Source organism: Limulus polyphemus, unplaced genomic scaffold (genome assembly GCF_000517525.1).
Source record: "Limulus polyphemus unplaced genomic scaffold, Limulus_polyphemus-2.1.2 Scaffold795, whole genome shotgun sequence".
NCBI lineage: Eukaryota > Metazoa > Arthropoda > Merostomata > Xiphosura > Limulidae > Limulus > Limulus polyphemus.
The window spans coordinates 190,768-206,444 of NW_013666405.1; the positions used below are offsets into that span (position 1 = coordinate 190,768).

Below are 15,677 nucleotides of genomic sequence, written 5' to 3' on the forward strand. Positions count from 1 at the left end.
GCTGAGCCTGGCTAACAATACAGAAATTACAATGATGCGGCCCATGTGCACTGATGTTACTGTATCAAATAACCTAAAACTGACTTTTTGTCTGTACAAAGTAACTTGTCTTGGCTTTGTTTTAGCAGACTAGTATTTTGTAAAATACAGTCACATTTCAATTATTATACATTATGTTTGTTTATAGATTACTGCTATTTTGAAATAAGTTCTTAAACTTATTTTTCTTAAAATATAAAACAGTAACTGAAGAAGAAAAGCAAACAATTATCTCTTCTAGTCACGACCTTTTTACTCAGTTGATGCTTGAGGTAGGTTGTTAAGCCATTAAAAAATCTGCACATGGAGGATATAAAAGAAAATATTTTTTTTTTTACATTTATATATATATATATATATTCAAAAACTAAAAAATCATAAATTACTAAATTAATACTAGGGGGACATCCTGAGCTTCTGATTGGTTATTCTTGTCATATATAAAAGTAAGTGTACATAAGGGAGCATTTCCAAAAATGGAAAGAGGTGGGCAGGGTGTCACTGTGTTTTATTTATTACATGGGCAATATCTTAGCAAATTGAAAAGATAAGATGTTCTTATTTTATAGCTTGTCAGTATTAATAATGAGTTTCTAATTCGTTCAAAACTATGGACTTAGTATTTTGACTTTAAAAACATCTAATTTGAACCAATGCTGCATTCAACATACCACGTGACACACAAAAATTGATGCTTATCTGTGTTCTTTAATATTTGCTTTTAAATTAAGAAATTGAGTAATATATAGTACTAAAATATGAATTATAATCTACAGTTTGATACCAAAGTTATTGACATAAATTCATGAAATAGTAGTTCAATAAAATTTTGAGTTGGGTCAACAAACGAGATGACATGGCCTTTCACTCATGACCTGTATTTAAATAAATTCTTACTGTCAATTTTTTATATTTTGAGCCAACCTTTTTATGTATGTATTTCAATGCTTAATGTTGTATTTGACTAACTCCTTTGGTCTTTAATCTTATGTTTTCCATCATAACAGTCAATTTAAATTTCTTAAATTTATAATACTTTTCTTTAATTTTATCCATTATACTCTTTTAGTGCCAAACTGGTCTTTCACTTGCAACCATTTTTTTTTCTTATTATTTGAGCATGTGTATCTTCAATATTTAAAAGTTTACTTAAGATGCTTTTGGCATTTGGTCAATATCTACAATTTAGTTACTTAATTCACAATAGATAATTCTCGTTGCATCCTCTGAAAATTTGCTTTTTTTAAATTTGCAGCAAACCTAATTAAAGCAATGATTACATCTTTCACCTAGATGTTCTTAAACTCTACTGTGTAATCCATTCCTTTATTGGAAGTTAACAATAAATCTAAAATAGCATTGGTCCTAGTAGGTTCCCTTACCATTTGTTAATTAAATAAATTTCTCAATCTGTGCCTGAAGTTAAAATCTGTTATAATTATGATCTCATTAACAGCTGAAAACTAATCTCACTGTAAAGTTTCTCAGCTTAATTTGATAGTAGTAAGTTTCAACTACATAAAAGACTTCTCCCACTATATCCACCAACAAAAACTCAAATAGATTCAATATTCTTGCTACTGTCTTTGATATCCTCAACTTCAACAGGATGTAACTCACATTTTAGATAGAAAACCACTCTTTACCCACTTTTTAGTATTGCTTCCGAATTTAAACAACCTATAAGTATATAAAACCCTGTTTTTCAAAGAAATGTCTGTCATCAAGAGTGTCTACATCTAATCAAGTTTAGTTATTCTCATAAAACCAAAATTCTCTATTCTGACTAGTGCTCTAAAGTAATTTATTTCTTATAGGTGTATTTCTAGGATTACAATAGTAACAATTTAGCCTACCCTTAAAAACTTCAGTTCTCATAGTTGTTGTTGATCAAGTACAATATATTAGTTTAGCATGTGAATATGTTATAGGCTTTATGCAGTTTAACATGTAAATATGTGAGAATTTTTGAAGCTAAATAGTTAAAGTTCTTGGTAATGATGCACAGGAAATGCTGTAATGTTTTAAATATAGTCACAGTTCAGGGTATATTATTTAGCAGAGGCAGAGCTGTAAAAGACTGTTTGAACAAAAATCAGTACTTAAAAGGTTAACAATCTTCTTAATTCATAGACTGTCATACAATGCAAAAAACTTAACAAATTCACACATAACATGGTGTATATTTTTATACTTCATGGGCTTTGAATCATAACTATTCACAGAAGTGATGATTGTATTCATAAAAAAAAATTTACTGTGTGTTATAAAAACCTCTTATATTAGGCAAATTTAACATTTTAAGGTCACGTCGAAAAAGGAACAAGTCAAGAAAATATGGTCTTATCACTACACCTGGGTCAGAGCTTGAAATGCAGCCACTAGATAAAAGTGATGATGATGATGATGAAGATACAGTTTTATTTGAGGCACAACATCATAAAACTGTTCACAGTTAAGGTTATATTTCTGTGGAAATAACATGTAAGTCTATATGTTACCTACAGTTTTTATAGCAGATGTAAGCCTACCTATGCCGATTAATGCAACAGCTTTATACAAGTAAGCTAATAATTCATAGTTTTCCTAGTCTATTAACCTATTCACTGCAGCTGGGACATATAAATATCTAATTATTTCTATAATGTCATTTAATTTTTTATTTTTACATTTCAATTATTCTGTATGATTGATTAGCTGTTGATTTGTTTTGAAGAAAATGTTGATATGTATATATTTATATGTAAGCACTATTCAAAAAGCTTTTCTTTTGTACTTACTAAGTTCCAATTTGTTGTAATTACTTTTATTGAAATGTTTAGTTGTTACTGAATAAGTCAGTCAAGTTATTGTTACTAAAATGTTTTCGTTAGAACGTGAATCCATCTGCATTATTGGAGGTAAAGAATTTTCAAAATTTTGATAAGCCCAAACAATTTTTGGTTTCCAGGGTTTCATTACAAAGTAGTGTACCTGTCCTCCTGAAATAAACATACAACAATTTATGTGCTGTATGTGTATTTTACAGTTTTCTGCTGCTCATTTAACAGACATTTTGTTTTATTTGTATACTTTATAGGATGTCTTTCAAATAAGCTAGATCTGAGATTTATATTGTTAGTCTTGCACACAGAAATACTTTTCAGAAATGTTATTTACTTTTCTGCACCACTAAGAGCTATTATTTTGTGCCCAACTACTGTAGAATTTCCAGCACATGCCATAAACCTTGAACAAACTCCAAATGCTACACATATCTATGTGTATTGTTCCAGCTTATGACATAGTTGTCATAAAGCTGTGGCTCTTCCCTCAGTAGGAGGGCAACACAACCTCCATGCACAGTGATTCCAGTGAGCAATAGCACATGATCATAGGCTTTTTCTCTTCTTAGCATTGTGCTCAAATTATTTTTCCTTTGCTTTTTGATTTGCTACTCACTGTGAATACTTTTCTTCATTTGGTATTACATTACTATTTTTCTCATTGCACTTTTGATCCAACCATCTGATTTACAATTTCAATTTCACTAGCTACCACATTATTTCTTTGTGCCACTTCAGTCAACATATGCATAGTGAAAAAATTACCCTAGGTCCAGATATTCTTCTTCAGGTGTTTTCTCCAATTATATCAATGATTATTTTATCCATTTGTGCAGCTGATGTTTAGTAGTTATCCCTTTAGCTCACTTAATTAGGCTAACACCTGGTGTACGACAGATCTTGGATTTCATTCTATGGCAAGGTACGATAGTTATTGTGGTAACTGAATATTATAAAACTGTGATGAACAATCGTATTACATGTTCACTGCTGATGTTTTGTCCTACAGGATGCTATCATATGCTTTCCTTCTACCTACTTCTTCACTAATTCAGGTTCCTTGTTCCATTTCATTTACTTCCCTGGAGACTGTCTCACTTGTGGAAAATTTTGCCTAGCTCTTCCTTCCTTTTATTCTGGCTATTCTTTACCTTTTTTTGTTTACTATGCTCATAACTCAGATATGGGACTTTCTATCTCTATCTCCTGCATATCATAATAACTCTTGGGTTGTTTTACTCTGTGGGCCTCTTTTTTTTCCCACCTCCATGATGATTAACATCTCTCTTGTCCTCCTCATCTTCATGACTCCTTTGTTATGGCCTAAGGTCATGATCATTCTATATTTCTTGGATCCTTTCAGTCTGCTTGGGGTATTTCTCTTTCTCCTTCTATGTCCCCTTCTTTTCTTCATTCAGCTTGCCTTTGTCTTATATTTACTTCTTTGCTGTATCTCTACCTTTCACTCCCTAAATGTGGTTCTTCGGCACAACCCTGATTGTTATGATAGGGAAACCCATTCTTATTTGTTTACCCCTTTGGCTGCTGTTTCTTTCTTTGCTGTCTCTGTTTTGACTTGATTTCTCTGTTCTTGGTATCTCCATTGTCTGCATACTCTTCTTTCCTCCTCTCTTCTTGAACTAAGTCTCGTCCCTTTTCTTATTGCATTGATCTTTGGGAAGTGTTTCTATTCCTTGTTATCTTGGGCTGGGGCTGCTCATCTACAATCTTCCTTCAATTCCCTGGTCTCCAGTCTCATTAGGCTACAGATACCTCAGTTGGATACCAGACCTCAGGAGTCCCATGGGGCTACCCTTTGACATGTTCTTTGTTCTATCTATTCTGTTAACAATTCCACCCTCAACAAGACTCGGTTTTAACTCTTCCTTGTAGCTAATTCTTGTCCCACCTCCCCCCTCACACACACTTTTGCACACCTCTAGTCCTTACTGGCAATCCTTAGGTTGTGTTAGTTCTTTCTTAAGGTCTGTTCCTGCTTTTCATACTCCACCTTCTGATCCTCTTACTGATCACCTTCATCTTCAACATCTTTCTAGGAGGTTTCTTGCTTCACATTTGGGGCAGGCTCAACCATCACCCCTGTGTCATCACATCATGGAGATCTTGGTATTCAAGGCTCTTCATTCTCCATCTTTCCCTGCAGGCTCACTCTCACTTTTAGTGACTCTGAGATCTTGTCTCCAGATATTTTTATGTTTTTGGGCATGCCATAATATTTGGTCATATTTGTGGGTGATCTGATTATCCATTCCAACACTTCTGTTTTTGTTTCTTACATCAAATGCCAGAGATGCAATCACCATGGAACCTATGTTTTACCTGTTGTTTTTTTACTTACCACATCAAACAGAAGAGTGCTGAAAATGTTAAACCATCTGCCTCGCTCAGTGTCCACCATTGAGATGAGGTTTTCTGCAAGACTGATTCAGCAGTATACCTATTGACTGAACTGGCTGTTTCCAAACTTTTACAAACAAAATTAAAATAGCAAATGGCAGCAGGTGGGGTCCTGCCCTTACACCTAGCTAGTGCCTGCTGTTTCCAGCCATAGTAACCTGTTTCACTGTTTTTCAGTTGGGACACAATTTCAGATGATTGTGCTTGGTGACAATGGTCTATGTATGTTCTCTGAGTTCTTCCCTATGCTTATTTCTCTCTCTCTCTCTCCTTCTAGTAGAATACCTTTACTCCCCAGTCCCAAGCCACTTGAAAAGTTGAGATGGAGAGATTCCTCTGTTATTGGTGTCTTCTACCTTGATAAGAGACCAGTTGGGCCCACCCGTCATCTGAGATCTAGGGCTGGTTGTTACCTGGAGGTAACAAGAAACCCAGTGACACTATCTCACAATAGATAGGACCAACCAGAAGGGACTTGAATTTATCTCTGGATGCAGGTGATGCCTTCATCTTCCTCCATCTGTGATTATAGTATCTTTCTCTTGTAAGTATTTGACCAAAACAAAATGGCCTAAAGTCATTCCACACTAACCATTCTAACTTTCCACTCACCTTGGTGACAAATAATCACCAGTGCTGGATATTCCTAATGTCCTTTGCTTTGCTCTCTCAGTACAAAAAAAAAGGAGAAAAAACTTGATTTAGAATATTCCCTGCTTGAGAAGTATGCAGTCTCCCATTGTATGCTTCATTAGGTGACCCCCAGTCTCATGGAAGTCATACCCCATGGGCTTTCTCTTTTTATTGCTATTTCAGAAATGAGCTCATCTTTGTAATTGATCAACACTAGCTCCACTACCATCTTTACTGTGAAATTCTGTATGTTAGTGGTGTAGAGAGGAATGTAGCATTTCTGTAATTAGCATTTTCCTTGCGTGGAAATGTATTTCTTATAGATACTTACCTCTGAACCACCTCCCACTCTTCCTCCCCACTTCTGGTGCATTTCTTTTGCCTTGATAAGAATGAGCTTGTGATCATGTGCTAGTGTTTATGAGGATTACTGTATATGGAGGTTGTGTCACCCACCCGCTGTTGGAAGACCATACTATTATGACAATTACATAATAGGCTGGTGCAGTACCCAGACATTTATAGGGGTGGTAGTTTGCTCAAGGCTTGTGGCATGTGCAAGAAATTTCTTAGCAGTTACCTACCAGGTAATGGCTGTTAGTGCTGCAAAGAAGTATCTATCTGAAGGACATTTTCATGTAAAGAAAATGTTAACATCCTGCAATTGTTTTACTTCTCTTTTAGTGCAAAAATGTGGAAAAGAATCATCTTCTTTTGGAAGCTCTAAAGAAGCATCCACTTGGGTTATGCTCAAGCAATTTTGCCTTAGAAATTGTCATTTTACATTTCTGTATGCCTTTGACTAAAATGCCATGTTTCGTAGCAGTAGCTTGTTTGGTTATATATTTCACTTTATTTTTCCACATTACTACCATATACTGTGTGTTTATTATAAAAGTAAAATGTTAAGACACTTGAGTATTGCTTTGATATTTTTCATTATTCACTTTTTACAGATCCTATTCATTGTAAACAAAAAAGGCTTAGAATCAAAGAGTAACAGCAAATAATCTGAAAACATGTACTTTTCATGAAAGACAGTTTAGGTGTGACAAGTTATGAGGAACGTAATAGCAGTAAAACTTCTTTTACTAGTCAAAAAATGGGTTATTGTGTTATTTCACTACAACATTCCAGGGTCTTGGCTTTTGAAGTGTTTCTTTTGTGTTATATTACTGTTGAATTATTTCATAGTATATGTAACTCTTTCTTAAATGTGCACCAATGTCTTGTAAACAATAGTTGCAATTGTAAAAGTATACACAGTTCCAAAGAAATAAACAGAATAAACTGACTTTAATCAGACAACAAAGTTCACACTTAACAAAAGATGAGTTGTATTTTGGGCAACAGAAGAGTTTGTTTCAGTTTGTGAAAAGAACTAGCTTTCAACAGATGACAAAAGTTAATTTTAAGCAACTGAAAATTTAAACTTACCAGATTTTAGTTTGGTTTGGTCAATAGTAAGATGAGTTTATATTAAAGTTATATATATATATGTGTGTGTGTGTGTCGAAATAAGAGTTTAACAAGATTTTAGAAATGTAGTCAAAAGTTTCCTTTTTTATATGTGTGAGAATATGTTGTACATCGCTCATTATAAATAAAACTTAATGTAATTTTTACTTGAGCAGAACCAAATTTAATATTATATTATGAGTTTTGAATAATTTTTTTTGTTATCCACAGATATTTGCTATTTCAAACAAAGTAATTTTGTTGAATACCATACCTTCATCAAAGTTTCATGACTTAAGGCATTTATCAAAAATAATTTTGTATGGAACAGGTTTCAGAAACTGTTTTTTGGATACATTTGATGAAGAAAATTTGTGACCATTGATTAATGTAAAAAACTGCTTTCTTACCCCAGGCATGATTATCTGCTTCCTTTTATGATAATTAAGTGATACAGTATTCAGCCTACTCCTTAACAGGCTGACATCTCAGTCAAGTGTATATAAGCATGACAAATTCCAATGAAAAGTCATATGTACAGGAGGTTAAATCTGTTTAAAAATTTATGTTGACTTTCAGGTTTATGCTTTTCATTTTCATGTATACTTTACATCTGGCTATATCTTAAGAGAAGTTGTTATTTGCAGTAATGTTTTTCCATGTTTGTGCAAAATAAACTGCTTTGTGGATTATTAATTGACAGAAATTGAACATAAAGTAGTGTTTAATTATGTGCTAAAAATGATAAAGTAATTTGTGACCCAAGTTACTATTCTTCAGTTTATTGAATTTTATTGTACTGTTGTCATCATTACAGATTTTTTGTTTAAAAGTTAATAACTATGTGTGAAGCGCAACAGTTATTTCATATGTCAAAAGATGTGCTTGTCATGTATGTGGTTTTCTGTGATCTGATTGTTTTGTTCGGTAAGTTTTTAAAAAATCATAGTCTTCCAGTAAGATCATTTTCAAGAATTTATTGATATGATAGCATAGAAGGCTGTCTAGAACATAATTTTTAATTGTCAACCTGAATAACTTATCTTTAACAGATTCGATGACGAGGAACCCACTTTGAGACTAATAATGGTTGGAGACGGCTTAAATGGGTAATGAAGAAAAACTTTAATATAAGTTTAACATAACAGTAAATGTACAACGTTTCGACAAGGTTTTGTCATCATCAGGTGATGTACATTTACTGTTATATTAAACTTATATTAAAGTTTTCTTCATTACCCATTTAAGCCATCTCCAACCATTATTTATCTTTAACAGATGTTGCTTGCATAATAGTTCAAAAGTTTATAATTTGTAGGTGTGGAATAATTTGACCCATTGAAATTCATGAATAGATTTGTCTCTTTTTTTTCAATCTGTAATTCGGCTGTTTAGTTCTAAAAGCCACTTACCTAGTTTACATTTAAAATTTAGCCTTATGTGAAATTACATTCTTAGAACTGACGAGATGTTAACTCAAAGAAATTATGTCTCCAGTTCCATTGACACTCAGTCCTATTTTATTACAAGTGGCTTCTTTCAGTGTTGAATGACTCAGTTCATTTCATTTATAGGAAGTTTCCAACAGTGCTCTAATACCAAAGATAAATTTGAAATTTGTTGCAGGAATTTAGGTTTAACACCTTTCAAGCCTCAAAGAAAATTTGGGGCCTGAAAGATAACCCAGGATGGTCAGAAACTTTTGTTCCTTTTGAAAAAGTTAAAGCCAAATGAATTTGGATGAAGCCTCCGGGCTTAGTTTTATTGAATCACATTGAGTGAGATGTTGTGAAACATGAAGAGACATAGGAGATGCCAACCCAAGCCTGCCATGAAGAGACCATCATTTGGGAGTCAAACTTGAAGCACGTGTATCTGTTGTTACACGTGACGATGATATCAGGCGGAGTGACTCATTAGAACAGTGGCCTGGTCACATGTGGCATCAAGCAGAGGAGACCAGACATTTTCCTGACGTATTGTGCTTCATTTACTAAAAAACAACTCATTTCAAATATCACCAATTGTTTTGAGATACATAATAGGAATCCATTACTGATTTTAAACATTATTTTGAAATCTACTGGATGTTTCTACCACAAAGTTTCAGATTTGCAGATCAAAATGATTAGGTTGAATAGAAATGTTTCAAACTTTTATAACATAAAACAGTTACAAGCATAGTTTCCAGATTACAATATTGACAAACAAGTTTTTACTACAGTAGATCTTATTGAACAGACTTCTTGATACAGTACTAGAACACAGTTTAAAAAAAGTATAATACAAAAGAGCTAGCAACTGGTATTTCTTAAGTAAATACTAACTTCAATGTATCATATAAAATGTACTTTTGGAAAAATATAGTATTTTAAAATTACTATGAATTGTTTTATTCATATGGCCAGTAACAATAGTTATACTTAATTGTTCTGACAAGGTATAAATGCTTGAGTTTAAAATATTTTAATAATTTACTTGATAATCATAAGTTATTATATTACTCTGTTACTCTTATGTTAATAAGTTAATCATTGTATAATTTTATTTTTAATTAAAACATAATTAAAAAACAAATGGGCAATAATTATAATTTTGATAGTGTTGGTGTTTGAAACACATCTTATGCTGATATAGTCTCATATTTTGCTACTTAGTTACTCCAAAAACTGTGGCTTTACTTTTCTTCTTTGTAGTAATAAGTAGTAGCTAAAACTATGTATTTTGATGGCCATTTCAGTTCACCACAGTTTATATGTTTAATAAGAGAAAACATGTTTTTGTCATCTGTTGGTATTTTAGGTTGGAGCTCATGTGTAATAAGCATGTCTTCCTCACTATCCCTGAGGTTGAAAATCAGTAATAGCAGATGATGAAACATCAATATTGCTGCCTAATTGTTTCAATTTTCCTTAGGTAAAATAATTACTTGATTATTTCTCAATACATTGTATGTCACAATAGAAAGTAATTCCAAATTAATAACTCGCAAATGTTGTCTCTTATAGGATGGTTGTTTGATGAGATGTAATTAGTAACTCACAAATGCTCTCTTATTTGATGGCTGTTGGATGAGATGTACTTACTCAATAATAAATTGGAGATGTTTTACAGTTAAACTGTTGCTTTATCTTCAAGTTTTAAACCACTCACTGCCTCATGTCAGTGGCAATTTTGATGTTGTTTTTGTTTCTAGATTGAGTCTCTAGTGATCCCTTTGATTGGAGGTAACTAATACAACTTCCAATTTGAAGCCAGGAATTTAAGAAACCCATCTTTAAAGCCCATGGCTACTACTTCTTTACATGAAACTTTGCAAAAACTAAGGTTAACCTCCAATATTAAAGTACATTTTATAGTTATAGAATAGTTAATTGTTGGATTCCAGAACCAGATGAAATGTCTGTAAAAACTAAACATTCATCATTGACACAGTAATGCAACCCTTCTTTTCTAAGAGCTTCTATCTTACCACAAACTTTTAGCAATAAGTCAGGGAAAGAAGCAGTATGATTGCAGTTAATGTTCAATTGAATAATATTATGCTTTTTTTTTCTCCTCATTTCAGCTTTTGATTTCCTTTTCTCTGCAGTGTCCTGTTTTGTTCTGTCTTTTTTTAACTCTTTGGGAGAAATATTTTGGTTTGTTTTCAAACTTTTAGGGAAATGTATCTGTCTTTAATATTGCAGTTTTGTGTTAAAAAAGTACCATCAACTTCACTGACATTTTCCTATAAAGTAAATTGGTCCTCAAAATGTATACTTCTGCATCCTTTGAGGAAGAAAAATCATGGTGTATTTTTCTTACCCATTGTTTTCTCATTTCATCATCCCAAGAGATCTGAACACAGTTATGTAATTACTGGGCCTTTCCTTCACTGTATAGTTCTATTTACAACCAGGAACTCAACATTTATAAGGCATTTTAATAATATTGTATACTATTTTCATTTATGTCCCTGCAGAAAGATGTACTGTTTTTCTATTGTTTTTGTTCTTCCAAACACTTTTCAATCGACTACCATTCCTCCATTTGTTGATAGATAGACTTGAAACTTGGTAGGGTTATACCCTTGTCCAGTATGCCTAGATACATTTTTCGTTTTTTTAAGTTAGACCTTTTTAAGGGGTCAAATGTCAAACAACCCAAAACTTTATATTTTGAGCTCTTGTGTGGTCATATTTACAGCAATGCAAGACATTTGTACATGGACTTCATTATTGTGACTGGGACCTGGGTCTGAATGTGCAGATTAGAAGGTTTGTGCATAAACTTCATCATTGTGGGGATCAAGTGGATATGCTTGACTCAGACCTGGTGATGACTGGTCACTTGTCAGAAAAGACATGTCTGTCATATGGCCAAGTACCAGAAGCTTTGAAGCCAGCCGTAATGTTGGCTGGAGTAGCAGCTTTTATCCATGCAGCACCAATCAGCTGTGCCATTTGATCTATTGTAATGCATTTGCCAGGGTTTCTTTTCATCCAGTTATTTGCCTCAGCATTAAAATAGGTCTTCATTGGACCAAAAACAGATCAATCTAGTGGCTGGATTCTAGGACTTGTATGTGGAGGCACTGTGATTCCATGGTCCTTTGCATACTCCAGAGCACCAACAGACATATGGCTTTCATGATTATTGTTGACTATAATGACAGGATTATTCTTGACAGAATGACTGTATGTAACAAAATGTTCCATGACTTTTATGAACAGGTCACTGTTCATCCAACCAGACTCGGACACCAATCCTAAGGAATCTTCAGGAGCTCCAATGAGAAAAATGTCTTCGTAGTTTTTCCTAGGGGCATTCCTATACCAGTTGCAAAAAGGATGGCACAAACTGTCACAAGTTCACCTCGTTCACATGATATCACTTGTTTCTGGCCTTTACTGCTTACAAGCTTTGGAACCTTCTGCACTGTAGTAAATCCAGATTACAGGTACACCACCAATTTTCCAGCGCCCTTGGTTCCAGAGCCATGCCAGATTATCCATTTTGCTGGACCAACAGAGCTCATGTAATAATAATTCAACAGTACACCTCTGACCCACTAATTATACCCCTCTCGTGTCTAAAGCACCATGGACTGCTAGAAACTTAAATAAAACAAATATTAAATGTGAATTAAATGATTAATGAAATACATTATTACTGGTATAAATGATACAGGTTTATTAGTACAATATAAATGAAAAAGGTTTATTAATTACTGTAATTACAAAGAACATTTTAGAGCTAATCACAAAGGTCTGGAAGTTGAGGTCTGTCAGGATTACTGTACTTGAAGTTGAAGCCACAGAATTATCGGAGGTAAACCTACTGCTCTGACCACATTCTTCTTGGCTATGTTTTTAAACATTTCATCCAAGCAAAGTTGTTTTATGTGCTTTGATCTTTCCCTGTGTAATTTTTCATACAACAAATGAAGAGTCATTAGCTCTTGTTCTGTCACAAAAGTACATTGTTTTAATCCACTTATTAATTCACCCGTCAACTCAATTAACTTGTCTCCATAGTAAGTCTTTCAGCTACATCTGTTTTATCTTCATAACTTTCATTGTTTTAATCAGGATTCACAACAATATCCATAATTTCAGAGTCGGTATAATGATGAAGAACAGGTGTTTCTTTGTTTACATTCATCCACTCGGCCAGACTTTCTTCTTTAAGCGTACTTGCTATACCCTTGGCAGCAGGACTCGTAAAACTTTTTGCCATCTGTGGCTGCCCAGTGAACTAGTCTGGCAGTCGCGGAAATTTCAATTGCGCTTTCGTAATTTTGTCCAGGATTAAAGGTGGTGCCAGACCATCAGTTGCCCGAAAACCAGTGGTGTGCTGTAGATATTCTTCTTTCAACAATGTTCTTATCATTTATAACTGTTTCCAAAAGATTGAAGAACTATTTTACTGTATGTCTACTGAAAGCAGATACATGCATCAATGATGTTGCCTCAGGAGAATGGATTGAGAGAGTTGAATGCCTGTGCATAAAGCCAGCAAACCAATCCTTTCCGGCCATCTTTGTCTCATTCTAGTTTGTTGGTATTCTAAATTTGTTTTTCAGAGCCGGTTCGTAAGCTAGTTGTTTCATTTTGATAGGAGTAAGACCATGAAACATCTTTGATGCAGTTGTTAGGTATTCTGCAATGTTATTTTCTTAATTTTCATTGAGTGTAATTAGGTGCCAATCTGGTACTTGGATTACTATTTTATTTCTTTACATATCTTACAAGTACACTTTTTGATTCTCCTTTTCCTTTTGCTACATGTTGTATTGATTTGCTTTTTTGAACAGCCTTCACTGCTTCTAGCACTGTGGCACAAGTCCCATGCCAGTTTTTCTTTTATATCTTGGCATTTTCATAATTTTCTGAAACAATAAATAAATGGTACTGGGGAGAACTGGGATAAGGTGTCCCAGTTCTATCTCAACTATAATTTCTCACAAAATGTTTAGAAGTATTTTTTAATGCAAGTAATTCACAAAAGATTCAGATGTTTACCAATGTTTGATATATACCTAGCTTTGTTAATAGGTAACGGTAGTGACTCTATTATCTTAGTCACAAGAAGACATAGTATACCTCTTTAAAATTAACTTTTAACAGGTGAATAATAATGTTTTGATTGCAACACCTACCTCAAGCATATGATTGCCACATTTCTTCTTATAAAATGGACAACCTAGAGGCTCGCACAATCAATTATCTTTTTTTTTACTTGGTCAACAAACCTGAGAATTAGAGCAGGAGTCCCAGTTTTTTCTGCTCTCCCCTAATATAATGATGAATACTGGTTACTATATAAAAATACAAAAGATACAAGATATATACAAAGGTACTTGTACCAGTTATAAAATCCACAAATAATATCAGAAAATAAGCCATGACAAAATTATGATCTTGTGGTAAAAAATCCTGCGGAAATAACAACATTCTTCAGTGGAAGGAGACACTGTTGTTTTTACTGTTAAAACTTTCCAACTTTGGACTAACAAGTTGGCAATAGTTTCTTTACCCTTCTTAGAGTCTATAGTTCTTTACATCAGGAATTGCTTCCTCCGCTCTTTTTGTTGTTGTTCAGTTTTAATTTATTTCTGTAGGTCCTGCCGGAGAGTCATATTTTGACTCCAGCTCTAACAAAGTACTTAGTTGCTGACTTTCCCACAGTCCTCGGGTGATACTTGACAACTTGGTAGGATTCATGTTGTACAACCTAGTATTGCTGCCTTGTAATGTACTATTATGATATGCTTAACTGTTTTCCTACTTATTATAATTAGCAAATTGCAAGATCATAAAGAGATCAGTGAGAAACTTTTCTTTATATGTGACTTCACTATTTATAAGCATAGTTAGTTCAGCCATAAACCAAATAAATATCTCACATATATTTTATAATAGCTTTAGGTGCCTTACCACGTGAACTATTCTGTGAAGACCCAAACCAAAATAAAATTGTCTAAAACCATATTTTCTGTTTTGATTATTTCACTATATAGTGTAAGACAATACCAGATTAATATAGCTATGTCTAGATATTAAATACAACCTGGTATTAAGCCCAGAGATGTTAAATACATCCTGGTATTTCCAGGGTAGTGTAAGACAGTACCAGATTAATATAGCTATGTCTAGATATTAAATACAACGTGGTATTAAGCCCAGAGATGTTAAATACATCCTGGTATTTCCAGGGTAGTGTAAGACCGTACCAGATTAATATAGCTATGTCTAGATATTAAATACAATGTGGTATTAAGTCCAGAGATGTTAGAAACATCCTAGTGTTTCCAGGGTAGTGTAAGACAGTGCCAGATTAATATAGCTATGTCTAGATATTAAATACAACCTGGTATTAAGTCCATAGATGTTAAATACTACCTGGTATTAAGCCCAGGGATGTTAAATACATCCTGGTATTTCCAGGGTAGTGTAAGACAGTACCAGATTAATATAGCTATGTCTACATATTAAATACAACCTGGTATTAAGTCCAGAGATGTTAAATACAACCTGGTATTAAGCCCAGAGATGTTAAATACATCCAGGTATTTCCAGGATAGCGTAAGACAGTACCAGATTAATATAGCTATGTCTAGATATTAAATACAACCTGGTATTAAGTCCAGAGATGTTAACTACAACCTGGTATTAAGCCCAGAGATGTTAAATACATCCTGGTACTTCCAGGGTAGTGTAAGACAGTACCAGATGAATATAGCTATGTCTACATATTAAATACATCCTGGTATTAAGCCCAGAGATGTTAAATACATCCTGGTACTTCCAGGGTAGTGTA

The 15,677-nt window shown here is 33.6% G+C and overlaps 1 protein-coding gene across 4 annotated transcripts in view; it reads left to right on the forward strand.

Moving 5' to 3' along the window:
• The window catches only part of LOC106460559, a 41,679-nt gene that overhangs the window by 23,490 nt on the left and 2,512 nt on the right, over window positions 1–15,677 (forward strand). The window contains exons 2-3 of one of the 4 annotated variants that reach the window (XM_022387310.1): window positions 2,345–2,523; window positions 14,479–15,642. In XM_022387310.1, the coding sequence (XP_022243018.1) occupies window positions 2,345–2,498 (154 nt within the window). In that variant the 3' untranslated portion in view covers window positions 2,499–2,523; window positions 14,479–15,642. Of the gene's footprint in view, window positions 1–2,344; window positions 2,524–6,599; window positions 8,305–14,478; window positions 15,643–15,677 lie in introns of those variants that run through there. The other 3 variants (XM_013920275.2, XM_022387308.1, XM_022387309.1) reach the window with 3 other exon arrangements.